This window comes from Exophiala oligosperma (genome assembly GCF_000835515.1).
Source record: "Exophiala oligosperma strain CBS 72588 unplaced genomic scaffold supercont1.15, whole genome shotgun sequence".
Taxonomy (NCBI): domain Eukaryota; kingdom Fungi; phylum Ascomycota; class Eurotiomycetes; order Chaetothyriales; family Herpotrichiellaceae; genus Exophiala; species Exophiala oligosperma.
Window position 1 is genome coordinate 333,998 of NW_015622832.1, and position 14,152 is coordinate 348,149.

Below are 14,152 nucleotides of genomic sequence, written 5' to 3' on the forward strand. Positions count from 1 at the left end.
ATGATAGTGCAGAGAGAAGGTTTTTTCACAGGCCAGAAAAGGCGAACTTTGCTGTGGTCTGCTGTCAAGCCATAGAACCCGACGGGCGATAGCTGTCGAAGTCGGTTGGCCCCATCACGCCATGAGCATGAAAAAAACAAGGATGCACCCTAAAAATGTACATAGGCGTCGATGTTAAAAGCTCTGGACGATCACCCCTTCGTCGTAGATATCTTGACTTTGTAAGGAGCGTAGAATCCGGGCAATCTCACAAACATCTGTCATATCCCGGCCTGACCATCTCACACAATCACACATCAGAATGGACGGCTCGATGACAATGACTTCGACCATGTCCGGCATGGGCAGCATGGGCAGCATGACCATGTCAACCGCCACAGGAACCGCAGCGGCAGCATCAGCCACGTCCACCGCGATGAGCTCAATGAGTATGGGAGGCAAGTGTAAAATCAACGTGAGTTACCTTTCCATTCGTCCAAGACCCGAACAGACAGGGATGCTGAAAGGGTTCATAGATGCTTTGGAATTGGTACACGATAGACGCATGTTAGTATTCGTATCACGATCCTCGGACAGACACACCCAGGTCTAACATGCTTGCAGGCTTCCTCTCGAGTAGCTGGCACATCACCAGCAAGGGCATGTTTGCAGCGTCTTGTATCGGTGTGGTGTTCCTCGTGATCAGTCTGGAACTCCTGAGAAGGGTCAGCAAAGAGTACGACATGGCAATCTTGCGCCAATTCCAACGAAGCGTGGTCACACAAGATGCAACCAAGGACCAGACTACCCTCGTCGGAGGATGTCGACCGGCGCCTCGAGTCGTCGTCTTCCGACCATCTCCCATACAGCAGCTCATCCGAGCAGTACTGCACGCGGTCACCTTCGGAGTCGCCTACATCATCATGTTGCTGGCCATGTACTACAATGGGTACATCATCATCTGCATCTTCATCGGTGCTGGACTGGGGAAATTCATTTGCGACTGGGCTCCGCAGAAGATCCCTCTCGGCACCTCTTTTGAGCAGCAGGGAGATTCTGTTGAAGAAGGTCCCACGGTGTGTTGTGGATGAGACGAGGTGCGGCGTTGGTCAGAGGATGGTGAACAGCCTGACAGAATCGAAGGGAAATGAGGAAGCTGTGAAGCACATGAGTCGGCGGTACTTCGGCAAGTTCGCGGCTCGAAGCATCTACTCGTACTACTTTGAACAAGTCTTACAGGCCTTGGGTCTCTCAGTGCTTCATTTTGTTTCCTTCAGCAGCCGACCCATGTGACTGACGACTTACACATGACATATTAAAGATCTTTGCATCGCAACTCTGATAATTGGGTATCTCATTTAGTATTTTTATGGCTCATGGATGGTCGTAATATCTGAGTCTCGCTAGCAATCAATATAGTATGTACAGAAAAACGGTGAAACGCGTCTGAAGCCCTGCCCAGAAGGAGTCTTTCAATTGATCCCAACCCAAGTGGACATCTAGGCTTTTGTATTGCTTCGAATGCAGAATTCCACAATCAATTTTTGTAAATCCATTAGTTTGTATGGCTTTGTCATGAATCCTTCCATACCTGTGCGCGTGGCTCGGTTGATGGCTTCGTCCGTAACATCAGCGCTGACGGCGAGCACGATTGGTGCAGTGGCGGCGTCCACTTTCGATGGATCGGGGTTCTGAAACATGGCCAGTATGTGCTCAGTGGCCTCATAACCATCCATTTCCGGCATCCAAAGATCCATTAGGATGACGTCGACGCTCTTCTTCTTATGATTCGGAATCGGTCGACCATTTTTCGCCGAGTCATGCAATTCTTTCATGATCCTGACTGCCTCCTTGCCATCGAATGCTTCATGGACATCTTTGTACCCCAATTTCCCAAGCATACTGACCAGGAGTTTTCGGTTGATCTTGTTGTCCTCAGCAACGAGGAATGTCAGCGGATGCTTCTGGGCAAGGTGCCGATCATAAGATTCAGTTCGGAGTGGTAGACGAGGCCCCGCTGACTTCTTGCGAGGGCTTGAAGCTGCTGTATTGTCGTCATTGAATTTTGGTACTGGCATGAGAGTGAAACCGGTAGAGGTGTCGGGAGACTTGGGTTGTCCATTCAGATGCTCTGATTGCCGTCTGCAGCTTCGGTCTGGAGTTGGCAGGACCGTGGCTGGACGAGATTGGCTCTTTAGGAACTCTGGGGTCTTGCTTCTCGGCGTACTGACCCGACTAGACGATTCACCTGGTTCCAAAGGTATCTTGATCTCGAACTCAGAACCACGAAAAGGGCCTGACACTTCCGACCTGACAAGTGTGATATCTCCACCAAGACGCCTGGCCAGTCCTTTCGCCACTAATAACCCAAGTCCTAAGCCCTCTTTCGATCGGGTCAAAGAATCGTCTTCCCGAGAGAAAGGCTTGAAGAGCTCCGGTTGGAAGTCCTCAGGGATCCCATCACCGGTGTCTTTGACGGTTATGGATAGATAGCGTTGGTTGCTGGACAACCGTATTGACATTGTGATGAAGCCTTCTTCGGTGAACTTTACGGCATTGAGAAAGACTGCAGACACGAGTTTGGCTAGATCTCTTTCATCCGCAAGCAGGGTTTCGGGCACATCTTCCGCAACCGTCCACTCAATCATTTTCTGTGAGATGTCGCCGTTCGAATATCGCGACCTGACAGCAATTCTCTCGCCATTGTCGATTGGCTCTCCAATAGCAGAATCGGGACGACCGCCTACCCTGAGAGATTCATGGATCACCATGGGAATTAGTTCGCGAATCTTGCAGTTTTTGAGCCCAGGAGTGGGAAATGCATCACTGTCCAGGGACATTTTCGTAGACGGAGTGTTGAGGTCACTAGGTGTGACCCCGTCAGGCACTGGGCTGAAGATAGTCGGTAAGCGGTCGTCGGAAGAGGCCGCGGTATATGGTGTTATGGAGTTGGCTGGATGTGAAGTCGTGCTTTTGGGTGAAACTTCAATGTGAGACGAACGACTCAACTGACGGATCTTCGAAGCATTCCCAAAATGCCACGCAGTGGGACTGCTGCGTCGGCGCTTGTAAGAGTGATTCACATGGATGTCACTCCCTTCTATCAGCCTTGCAGGTTTGTAGTCGAAGTAGCCTCCGTTGGTGGTGGCAGTAGCGACCGGAGAGTCGTTCTCGTTCATAGGAGTGTCTGGGATTTCCATATTCATATCATATGCATGGACCACGTTGTCGGCGGCTTCCACCGCTCGTTTGGAACTGTCCTGGACCGTTTCAATGTTCTCCTTCAAAGTCTGGAAGATGCGACGCATGCTGGGACTGGAGAGACCTTCTATCTGTTCTTGCACGGTCGCGTGCATGACATCGAGCATTCCCACCACGCCTTGCATTGGCGTTCTCAATTCGTGAGATAGGCTTTTGGCATACGGCTTCAAGGACTGTGTCGTGGCTGTTACAGCCTGTCGTGGGATTACCGGATTCGATCGTGGCATGTTTGTGATTTGGGGCTTAGCAAATCCTTCGCCGGCCACCAGGCGCTGAGTGATGAGGTCCTCCAAGGAATGGAGAAGAAGCTCAATGTAGCCCCAGGAATTCTCGCGTTTGTCTAGACCATCCTGTGTCCACATCATGCCGAAATGGGCAAAACATTTCCCATCGGCAAACAGCGGTACACCCATGTATCCCTCTGCAGGAAAGGGAAATGTGTTGGGGTTGTGCGTGATGAATGAGCTCATCTGCTCGGGGATGAGAAAGACCTTGTCGTGTTTCATGTAGCCACAAGGAGTGCCGCATGCTAGGTATTTGTAATCTCGATGCATGGCCTTGTGTTGGTCGCCGTCATTGTAGTAAAAAGCGACGCCCAAAAGACACGAGCCAGGTTCACCCAACGGTGGCATCTCCACGGCAGAATGCTCATCGTCGGTCAAGATCCGTTTGGCGACAAATCCATATTGAGCCTGGCAGATATCGGTCATTCCTTCCATCAATCTTTTCCAGAAGGTCTCGGTATCAGCAGCCCTCAGCTCTTGTTTCAGGGAGACCAATTTCTCCGCAGCATTGTTTTCGGCGGAAGCAAAATGCCTGGATAGGTTCTCGACGAAGCCCGTTTCTCCGTGGTGCAAGGAAACACCTGGTTCGAGGCTGGGGAGGCATAGCGACTGGCGCTCCAGGATAGAATCCGAGGGTTTGTCGCTGACAGGTTTGTCCATTCCCAGGATATCTGCGGCCCTCCTCTTGACTCTTGTGATGATGTGAGATGAATTGTATCATGTAAGGACGGGTCATTCGCGTGGCATTTCGTCTTCTCGTTCTATGTGGTGTCTTGTCGCGGGATTTTGGTGGGTTGTTCCGTTCAACACCGACCAAAGCATCCCTCACTATACGTCTTGACCACCTCGAGCTACTCACGACTGCGAGATCTTGAATATCGGGTAACGGATGAAAAGTATGCAGGGAACAAGTAAACGACGAGAAGATGCTCTTGATATGAATGGCGGCGAGAGAAATGCTAGTGGAGGCCGGATCTGAGAGGGCCAGAAATTGTGGAAAGTGAAGTACTGTACTCCGTACTTTTTCTTAGCGATTGGCGGGATGATGACAAGGGGACCTCTTTTCGGCTAACCCAGTCTAACAGATCGTCGAGGCGTAAGGAAGCGAAGACACGGTGAAGATTGTGGCAGACAGCGATGCAGATGGGCAACAAGTTTGACGTTTGGCCGGAAGATGTAAGTAGGCCTTGTGGGGGGGGCTTGCGGTATGGTTTGGTGGCCGGTGCGCAGGGGTTTGACTACAATATACGGCGAAGTTACTGTACAATAGTTGCAGTAGTTCGGATCCCTGTACTCGTATTGTACGGCGTATGAAACCAAATTTATCTTTTGGATCTTTCGTGGAATGATGGGTCCGTCCCATGTGCCGATGCTTGTGCGACTACGAGTACAAGTACCTATTGTACAAGAACAGTAAAAGTGGATGCAGCAGATCGAAGAACTGAAAGCACCCATAAAGCTGATGAATGATTACCTACGGGAGTACGGATATGGACCTCTGAATCCAGAATGATGCTGCATGGACCCTGTCCACACCTTTTACGAGTTACATACTCGTAGCACGTACGAGGAGTATAGTATTTTGGTAACAGACACCGGATGACTTCTCCGCCACCGCAAAAAGGGTTACAAATCAGGGTTACTGTACAGTCAGTACTGTACGAGTTACCCTTGCAAAAAGAACCGTTGGAGGAGGTGTCCGTGCCCCGAGAGTGACAGGAGTCAAACTTAGCGATGACAGGGTGGGAGTGACTTTGATGCTATTCGCAGGACTGAATCGGTCAGATTGATAATTAACCATGGCTCGTGGGGTTTTCTGGCGAACAAGGAGAAGATGGGACAACATTTTGGCCTGATGGGCCCCGTTTGAGGTGGCCTAGAACTCGAGATCATTGAGGGATTACGGAGTAAGGATAGGCAGTATGGAGGGACAAATGGGCCACCACCTTCGATAAAAAAAATGAAAGACATTCGTTCTCTGTACTGTAAGGATCCGGAGTACTTGGTGCCATATTCAGCCTCTACCATGACTCGTTTCACGTTTCACAGATATGGTTTGGTACTGCCAGAAGGGAGCTGACACTTGTTTGCTTGATTGTTGGGAAAGGTCTGTTGTGCTCGTATTGACTGGTATGCGCATGCAAGGGTACATAAAGGTACCTATTCCGTACTCCATACTCATCATGATGATTGGTATTGCCCAGGTAATTACCCAGTCGTTGTGTGTCGCAGCCCCTGCTGTCAGCCCAGGTTAATGGATTTTAGATCAATCTGAATGTCGATCAAATGTTCTGGACCGTCAACGAACCAGCTAAAGACAGACAGAGGACGACGAATCTGCGCCATTGACATCATTGAGCGGGCGTCTCGGCTAAGACGGCAATCATTAAGTCCACTCGTCAAATCATCACAAAAATCCCCGATTGAACATTATTGTACGGATACTCCGTACTGGACAGACCATCGAGGTACTCCGTACATATCTCAAGCATCACATTTGGAGCCAATAAGTGTCAAAGTACTCGTGCCGAAAGACTACAGTAAACATTACAAACTGGCTGCAAGGGAAATATAACTCAAAACCAAAAAAAAAGTTGGATGTGTGTTCGTACAGAGTAAAATACGTTCGCCCGAAAGAAATCTGCCAACACCACCCAATCCTGACCATGCTCGCTATTACCAGAAGCGGTACAGTGCGCCGCACGCAAATATTCTCGACTGTGCATACTACGAGTAGAAGAATGTAAGGACGGGATCTTGACTATCTCAGATGCAGTAGGCATTCAAATCGACAGAAAGAAATGGGAAGAGGTGATACATTGTTCTGTTCTTTAGTAATAATATCTAGGTACCTAGGCATACCAAGCTCGTAGTCGTAGTTGTACTCGTATTGCATCGACGCTCAACTCCGCCGCAAATTGTCCGTCTCTGCTTCAAAGAGCACAATACATTACCACCCTCCTCCTTATCAATCCTCTTATCTACCGAGTAGCAAGATATTGTACAATACAATATCCTCGGGTATTTTTTGGCTGATAAATGGCTTCGATCATTTCATACAGAGACTCCGTCCGGTGATACGGTGAGTCTCGTCGTCCCCAGCATCTCATTTCGAATGCCAATCCTCTCTTTTCCATTTCTCGTTGTTTCTATCCTGAACTAGATGCCACTAAAGACTCTCTTTTGCAACCCTCCTTGATCAAACTTCTCCAAAGATCGACCCCGCGACGGGATCAAGCACGCTAAGCACCATACCAACCAGCCAACATCCTGGCTTCAAAGCCCTCGACCTTCCTCTTGCGTCATCGCAGGTGACCGCTAATCTGTCTGCATCCCTGCGTGGCTTGCTACATGCCTCTGTGCCTGGGCGTCCTGACCTACGAGGTGCGAGCTGCATATTGCCGAGCTCCTTGAGCTCTCGCCGGGCAAAATGGCTCCGTCCATTCTTTGGTCGCTATCCAGTCTCGTCTCTCCTGCTTTCACAAGAGCCTCAGTCTTCATATTCACCATGTTGTCTCTGCTGCAGCTTGCTTGTGCCTTGGCCCTGCCACCACTCTTTAATCAGGCTGCCGCAAATCCCTTCCCGAGGGTTGCGCAGCAATATGCGCCCGACTCTTTAGGTGCCGTGGCCAGTGAAAGTAGTATCTGCAGCAATATTGGTATCGACCTTCTTCGACAAGGTGGAAATGCTGCGGATGCCGTGAGTACCAGTCTCCCGGTCCCTACAAGATATGACTGACAGAATTTCAGCTCGTTGGCACAGTCTTCTGCATAGGCGTTATCGGCTGCTATCATAGTGGGATTGGTGGCGGCGGGTTCATGCTTGTTCGTGGCTCCAATGGAAGCTATGAATTTATTGACTTCAGGGAAACTGCTCCTGCTGCCGCTTTTGAGGACATGTACAACAATAATACCAATGCTAGCATCTTTGGAGGGTTAGCTAGGTACGTTTTCCCGCAACAACACCAGGCAATCCCGCTGACCGTGATCTAGCGGAGTGCCTGGAGAAGTTAGAGGACTGGCGCACTTACACGACAACTATGGCAAGCTTCCATGGAAGACGGTGATGGCAGGAGCCATCAAGACCGCAAGATATGGGTGGCCGGTGACTCAAGATCTCGTTCGCTACATGAAGTCGGCCAATGCATCCGCTCTTGTACCAAACTTCTTGGTTGATGACCCCAACTGGGCCATTGACTTCGCACCCAATGGGACGCTCGTGGGACTAGGTGACACCATCACGCGCAAGAGGTACGCCGACACGTTGGAGACCATCGCAAATAAAGGGCCAGATGCATTCTACAACGGCCCGATCGCAGAGGCGACCATTGCCGCATTGCAAGCACAAAACGGAACCATGACGGTCGAAGATTTGCAGAACTACACGGCAGCAATCCGACCTCCGGCGAACATCACGTATCGCGGTTATCGTATGTTCAGCTGTAGTGCTCCAAGCTCAGGAGAAGTGGCGTTATCTGTCATGAAGACATTGGAAGGATATACCGACTTTTACGCCAACGGCATGGTTAACCTCAGCACTCATAGGATGGACGAAGCCATCAGGTTTGGTTATGGCGAGAGAACAAATCTGGGTGACCCATCTTTTGTGAAGAATATCTCGGCGTATCAGTCGGAGATGCTCAATGCACGGACGGCAGCCGAAATCAGGAGCAAGATCTCGGACTCTCACACTCTGAATATCTCGGCTTATGATCCTTCGGGCATTGAGTCTCTGGAGACCCCAGGGACTTCCCATGTAGTGACCGCGGACGCTTCTGGACTTGCCATCTCCTTGACGACCACCGTCAACTTGCTGTTTGGATCGAATCTCATGGTCCCCGAAACCGGCGTCATCATGAACAATGAGATGAACGATTTCTCCATTCCCGGTTCGTCAAATGCATTCGGGTATATACCGAGTCCGAGCAATTATATCCGCCCCGGCAAGAGACCCTTGTCATCGATATCGCCGGCCATCGTGGAGTTTCCCAACGGGACCTTGTATTATGTAACTGGAGCGGCGGGGGGGTCCAGAATCATCACGGCTACCATCCAGAATCTAATCCACGTCCTCGATCAGAACATGACTGTTCCCGAGGCTCTCGCGCAGCCTCGACTCCATGACCAATTGATCCCGAACCAAGTCATGTTCGAGTATGCATACAACAATGAGACGGTTGATTTTATGAAAGCACGCGGGCACAATTGTACCTGGGTTGCACCCGGCCTATCCACCGCCCAAGGTCTCCGGCGGCTAGGGAATGGTACATTCGAAGCTGCTGGAGAACCGCGCCAGATCAACAGCGGAGGCTATGCCATATAATTGAGTTGTATGCTGGCGATATTGTGGCCGATTGGCGGCCATGGTAGGCGAGAATAGGCTCCATGATACGCATATACCAGTCATATGATGTATAGTCACGAGATTTACGATGCAATGACAGTTTGGACGTGTAGCTCTTCTGAACGTGAGGACTACCAGTATAATATGGGTTGTGGGCCAAAAGCATCTCGTTGCTGCTGTAGAAATACTGCATTTTGCAAAGGCACAGTATGGTCAAACTAGAGCTCATCTTCGTAATCATGCTCCGTTGTCGTGTCGATCGTTTCTGGCCTTTCAGTGGAATACAGACTCGTAAGTTCTATGATCAAAAATGAAGCTAATGAGGAAGAAACCCTTGGTGCCCCGTGGACTGATGAGGAATACAAATACGGCCGGTCCATCTTGCAACCATGCCAGGTGTTATAGATAGATTGTCGAACACGCGAGCGGTACCTTATCTCAAACACACTACCAGTACGGAGTCAACGAGTATGGAGTAATACTCGTGTAGTAGTCTGTGTTTTCCCCCTGTTCCTCGGAAGGTCCATGGCCCACGATCTCCAAAGGGGGAAAACCTCCACATTGTTGAGCAGCACCAATCATGGTTCTCGCCCTCTTGATGCACAAGTTTTATGATGAGGTGCATAGTGGCCAAGACCATCTTCTTCAGTACCATCAAACTCTTCTAGAATATCCCTTTCAAGATAGCCATCGCACCAGACCAGCCCAAGATCGGTCCGGCTATATCGCTCTGCAAAAGTCCGCCTTCACCGCTCCTCAAGAAGTGCATCTTCTGTCAGCAAGAGCTAAGACACAAAACAAGGCGGATCATCCCACGATGATCTTGGTGGGAAACCCATGCACACCCGGCAGTCCCCCATGCCGAACAGGCTGCTCAAAGTGGGGTTTGGCTTCAACCGAAGCGAAAGCGCGTCCTTGAGCCCGAAGGCCATAAAGAAAACGGGCCATTGATCTTAAATCCGCTTCTTTTTTTTCGAGAAGTAAATAGCACGCCTTCCATCGAACTCGCAGAGGGGTCTTCGTCCTTTTTCTTTCATCCCAAAAAAAGCAGACGAGTTCGATATCTCGAGGAGCAGATCATTTTTAAACGTCCGACAGCTTACCTGGCACGATCCGCCATACGCGAGCTGAGGTCGACACACTTGACTCCCCTTGGTGGCTGACTACCTGGCATTTAGCGTGTTGTCAAAAGTACCGCCAGAGCACAAACCCTCGCGATAATAAAGTGGTATGCACACTGTTCACTCCGTACCACGAGGCTGTTTTTATGATTAGACGGCTGATAAGATGTCATGTTGGAAGAATCCTATGGCGGCTTCGCAATCGCCAGGAGAACCCCCAGTGGACTCGGCAGACACTGAACATGAAGAAAAGCAGACACCAAATTCGACTCTTTCCACAGATGCAGACGGCACTTCAATATCCGACAAATCCGACAAAGAGGTCGATGTTCGAATAGATCCCGATGTCGAGCGTGGAATCCCCATTATCAACACCACCGATGATATCGACGAGGAGAAACAACCCGATGCGACGGCCACTGAGCGTGACCCCAACGTCGTCGACTGGGACGGTCCCAACGATCCCGAGAAGGCCTTGAACTGGCCCAACAAGATGAAATGGGGCAACGTGGCTGTCATTTCCTCCGTCACGTTCTTGACCCCTCTGGCCTCTTCGATGGTGGCACCGGCGGTCCCCCTGGTCATGAAGGAGTTCCATGCCACCGACGGCACGATCGCGAGTTTCATCGTCTCGATCTACGTCCTGGGCTATGCCATCGGCCCTCTCTTTCTGGCTCCCATGTCGGAGGTCTATGGAAGGTTACCGGTCTACCATAGTTGCAACTTCCTGTTCGTGGTATGGAGTCTGGCCTGTGCCCTGGCGCCGAACATCGGCGGTCTCTTGGTCTTTCGACTCTTGGCCGGCATCGCGGGTAGTTGCCCCATCACCATCGGTGGAGGTTCGATCGCAGATCTCATACCACAGGAAAAGCGAGGTGCTGCGATGGCACTGTTTGCCATGGGACCTATCCTCGGCCCTGTCATCGGCCCTGTCGCAGGTGGCTATCTTGCGGAGGCAGCAGGTTGGCGGTGGGTGTTTTGGCTGATCACTATCGCCGTACGTATCTCAGATCCCGCTGAACTGTACCTTTTACTGACAGAATGATTTCAAGGGCGGAGTCGCTCTCGGATTCTCACTCCTGTTCTTACGAGAGACGTACGAGCCGATCCTCCTCGAGAAGCGAACGAAGCGACTGCGCAAGGAGACAGGGAACCCCGACCTACGATCGAAACTCGACAAGCAAATCCCGACCAGAGAATACTTCTTGCGCGCCATCGTCCGCCCGAGCAAGATGCTTCTGCTGTCCCCGATCGTCCTCTCGCTGTCGATCTACATGGCCGTCGTCTACGGCTACCTCTATCTGTTGTTCACCACCCTCACCATGGTCTTCGAAGGCACCTACCATTTCAGCCAGGGTGCCGTGGGTTTGGCCTTTCTGGGCATCGGGATCGGCTCCCTGTTTGGCCTGGTCATATTCGGTGCCCTGTCCGATCGCACCGTCAAGAGATTGGCGGCCAAGGGGGAGATGAAGCCGGAGTACCGCCTACCCCCTCTCATTCCCGGGAGCTTGATCATCCCCGTCGGCTTGTTCTGGTACGGGTGGTCCGCGCACGCCGCCATCCACTGGATCATGCCCATCATCGGCACGCTCTTCGTCGGCTTGGGCCTCATGGCCACCTTCATGCCCATCCAGACCTACCTCGTCGACGCGTACCACCTCCACGCCGCCTCGGCTCTCGCCGCGAGTACCGTCATCAGGAGCTTCGTCGGGGCTTTCTTACCTCTGGCTGGACCCGAAATGTACAAACAGCTGGGTTTGGGCTGGGGCAATTCGTTGCTCGCATTCATTGCGCTGGCCTTGTCGCCGGTGAGTTGGATTCTGTACAGATATGGAGAGAAGATTCGCAAGGCAGAACGGGTTGATTTTTGAAATTTCAACTCTTTTTTTTAGTTTTCCCGCAAAGGGGATTTGTTTGGATCTTGTAGGAAAAAAAATCTGGGGAAATGGAAGGCATTTCGAGCATTTCAGCATTTGACTGAACATCTAGCGGCGTTACCACCATAGAAAATCGGCAATTCAAGGGCTGATATGAAGAGAGCAAGGATCAAATATGGATCAAATATAGGCATATAATGCTTGGCAAAGATATACACGCATAGCAGCTGACTTTGACGAGTACCTCCGTATACTGTAGTGCATTTCCGACGCACGAATCACTCCCACCCCGTCAAGTGAGAATTGACGGTATTACTCCGTAGACTGTGAATTGGCTTGTCATCTCCCACGCTTTCTCACGATTTCCAAAAAAGAAGTTGTCCGTCCATTGGTCAAATTTCGATTGGGCTGATCCTTTTCTTCCGGTGTATATACGTGGCACGACTTATCATCGACAACGGTTTGGGCGTGGCTCCTCTGAGGGTCCCTCAAGGCATTAATAAAACACATCAAGGCCTCTCCTCCCCATTTTGCCCCTCCCTCATCCATACCTCTCTTGTCTCGCGCGGTTAGATATAAGACGAATATCAAACCCTTCAAAACACGCCTCGATTGTCGCCTCTCTTTCCCGACCAAAACTTACTTCGAAATCTCTCACTTTGTCAAATTTCGCATCTCAAAAACCTCGGGAAAATCATGAGCGGTCACAGTTCCTGTCCCAAATGTGGGGGTAAAATCCAGGCGGGCGGTAAGACTTGCAATTCATGCGGAGCGGTGAGTCCGAGCCTCCCATTTCTTCGCACCTTATGAGGAACATCGTTTGCGACAAATGGGCGATACAAGTCAGAACTGCCACGATCTGGATGATCGATGGTGGTAGCATAGGAAACAACCCTCATATAAACTACACGAAAAGCCCGCGTTTGCTAATATGACATGTTTTGCGTTTTCTAGAGTTGTCCTCGTTGAGACAGAGAGCGTCCTTCGAAAGGCCCAGAATGATAAACAGAATGAGATTTCATGTGGATGTTGAAAAAGGCTCGGGGATTAGCAGACTGGTTAATTGCTCAGGATCGTTGAGACACATGATGTTGACATTGCAACAATGGTAGTCAATATACCTATTCTATGAGGTTATGCACCTCGCTTACCTAACTGTCTACCATGTTCTTCTCTCTCAAGTCTACTCCGTCCCAAGTCTTTGTCACTCATGAACAGTCTCTCTTCCTACCTATGGCCGCGGGCATGCCTTTGATCATTCCATACACAGCTTCATGCCGGAATGACCCGTTCCAAAAACGTCAACAAGTCCCTCAACTCGGCAGCGTTCGTTGAGTGACCCATTCCCTCGTATAAATGTTCCTCGATACGATCTTGACCTACCAAGCGAGACAATTCCTCCTTTCCTTGCAGATACAGTCTCTTCGGGACCAGCATGTCTCTCGTCCCATGTACGTAGAACCACCTCCTTTTGTCTGTTCCTTCTGGGCTTGCAGCGGGTCTTTCTTGCTGCAACGCTTGGATCCTGTCTTTCAGCGGCAGGTAACCACTCAAACAAACAAGTCCGGCCACGTCGTGCCTGAGTCGTCCCACCAGACTCCATACCAGGCTGACAGCACAGCCTTGACTGAACCCACCGACGAGGATTCTCTCCGGCGGAGTTCCACCCTTCAACTCTTCTTCAACGAGTTTGTCAACAATGTCCACGCTCTTCATTATACCTTCTTCGTCGTCGGGTTCACCTTCCTCGTCTTCCTCGTGGCCCGGGATACGTGGTTTCATTGCGTTAGGTAGAGCTTTGGGCAGGTACCACGCTCTTGCCATTGCTTCATGGTTGTGATCCGCGTTCGGCAGGATCCACTTCAAATAAGGCATCTTTTGGTAGAACTGGAACTGTTGCGCCAGACCCAACGGAAGGCCCTCTGCCTCGTCATCGTAGCCATGAAGGAATATCAACGTTGCGGGCCGACCGGAAGACGAGTCCACCGCAGTCGGCGGGAGGATGTACGGAGCTTTGGCAGACATGATGGTCGATTCCAGAGCCGACACTTTGAAAGGCTGCCCGTTACGATCAGACGGGCATCTCCTTCCTAACTAGCCGGGAGTTGTGTTGTGGACTGCTATGCCACACAAGACATGCTAGCAGTATCCTGAATACTTGCCATCTACGAAGGGATTATTCTTTGCGTACCGAGGGAAGGGCCTTGGAGAATGACCCTCCAGTAGAATGCGCGTTGTCGTCTTGAGATCCGCCGTTTGACATGATCCACCGTACTTCACGCGCAA

General features: G+C 50.8%; 5 protein-coding genes across 7 annotated transcripts; 3 read left to right on the forward strand and 2 right to left on the reverse strand.

The window, feature by feature from the left end:
* Positions 1-173: 173 nt before the first annotated feature.
* Positions 174-1,560, forward strand: PV06_10756. Of its 2 annotated transcripts, none has more exons than XM_016412334.1 (2): positions 174-546; positions 604-1,560. In XM_016412334.1, exon 2 carries the CDS (start codon positions 766-768, stop codon positions 1,270-1,272), a length of 507 nt encoding a protein of 168 aa, XP_016257348.1. In that variant the 5' UTR covers positions 174-546; positions 604-765; the 3' UTR covers positions 1,273-1,560. The 2 variants fall into 2 exon arrangements, with proteins under 2 accessions (XP_016257348.1, XP_016257349.1); XM_016412335.1 differs by having other exon boundaries at positions 174-454; positions 516-1,560.
* PV06_10757 (uncharacterized protein) lies at positions 1,311-4,652 on the reverse strand. Its single transcript, XM_016412336.1, has one exon. The coding sequence runs from the start codon at positions 4,182-4,184 to the stop codon at positions 1,479-1,481; it is 2,706 nt and encodes a 901-aa protein (XP_016257350.1). The 5' UTR covers positions 4,185-4,652; the 3' UTR covers positions 1,311-1,478.
* A 1,857-nt stretch (positions 4,653-6,509) lies between these two features.
* PV06_10758 (gamma-glutamyltransferase) lies at positions 6,510-9,023 on the forward strand. Its single transcript, XM_016412337.1, has 3 exons — positions 6,510-7,224; positions 7,275-7,468; positions 7,518-9,023. Exons 1-3 carry the CDS (start codon positions 6,955-6,957, stop codon positions 8,845-8,847), a joined length of 1,794 nt encoding a protein of 597 aa, XP_016257351.1. The 5' UTR covers positions 6,510-6,954; the 3' UTR covers positions 8,848-9,023.
* Positions 9,024-9,865: 842 nt separating this feature from the next.
* On the forward strand, positions 9,866-12,063 carry PV06_10759. Of its 2 annotated transcripts, XM_016412339.1 has the most exons (3): positions 9,866-10,096; positions 10,171-10,986; positions 11,042-12,063. In XM_016412339.1, exons 2-3 carry the CDS (start codon positions 10,177-10,179, stop codon positions 11,858-11,860), a joined length of 1,629 nt encoding a protein of 542 aa, XP_016257353.1. In that variant the 5' UTR covers positions 9,866-10,096; positions 10,171-10,176; the 3' UTR covers positions 11,861-12,063. The 2 variants fall into 2 exon arrangements, with proteins under 2 accessions (XP_016257353.1, XP_016257352.1); XM_016412338.1 differs by having other exon boundaries at positions 9,866-10,986.
* An 893-nt stretch (positions 12,064-12,956) lies between these two features.
* Positions 12,957-14,027, reverse strand: PV06_10760 (uncharacterized protein). Its single transcript, XM_016412340.1, has one exon. It carries the CDS (start codon positions 13,889-13,891, stop codon positions 13,139-13,141), a length of 753 nt encoding a protein of 250 aa, XP_016257354.1. The 5' UTR covers positions 13,892-14,027; the 3' UTR covers positions 12,957-13,138.
* Positions 14,028-14,152: the final 125 nt, after the last annotated feature.

What these genes read in the sequence shown, in the direction of transcription:
- PV06_10756 (XM_016412334.1), top strand. Translation starts at nt 766, where the DNA reads ATGCAACCAAGGACCAGACTACCCTCGTCGGAGGATGTCGACCGGCGC.
- PV06_10757 (XM_016412336.1), bottom strand. Translation starts at nt 4,184, where the DNA reads ATGGACAAACCTGTCAGCGACAAACCCTCGGATTCTATCCTGGAGCGC.
- PV06_10758 (XM_016412337.1), top strand. Translation starts at nt 6,955, where the DNA reads ATGGCTCCGTCCATTCTTTGGTCGCTATCCAGTCTCGTCTCTCCTGCT. An exon ending in GTGGAAATGCTGCGGATGCC is followed by an intron (nt 7,225 to 7,274) that starts GTGAGTACCAGT and finishes ACAGAATTTCAG; the next exon opens with CTCGTTGGCACAGTCTTCTG. An exon ending in ATCTTTGGAGGGTTAGCTAG is followed by an intron (nt 7,469 to 7,517) that starts GTACGTTTTCCC and finishes ACCGTGATCTAG; the next exon opens with CGGAGTGCCTGGAGAAGTTA.
- PV06_10759 (XM_016412338.1), top strand. Translation starts at nt 10,156, where the DNA reads ATGTCATGTTGGAAGAATCCTATGGCGGCTTCGCAATCGCCAGGAGAA. An exon ending in TTTGGCTGATCACTATCGCC is followed by an intron (nt 10,987 to 11,041) that starts GTACGTATCTCA and finishes AATGATTTCAAG; the next exon opens with GGCGGAGTCGCTCTCGGATT.
- PV06_10760 (XM_016412340.1), bottom strand. Translation starts at nt 13,891, where the DNA reads ATGTCTGCCAAAGCTCCGTACATCCTCCCGCCGACTGCGGTGGACTCG.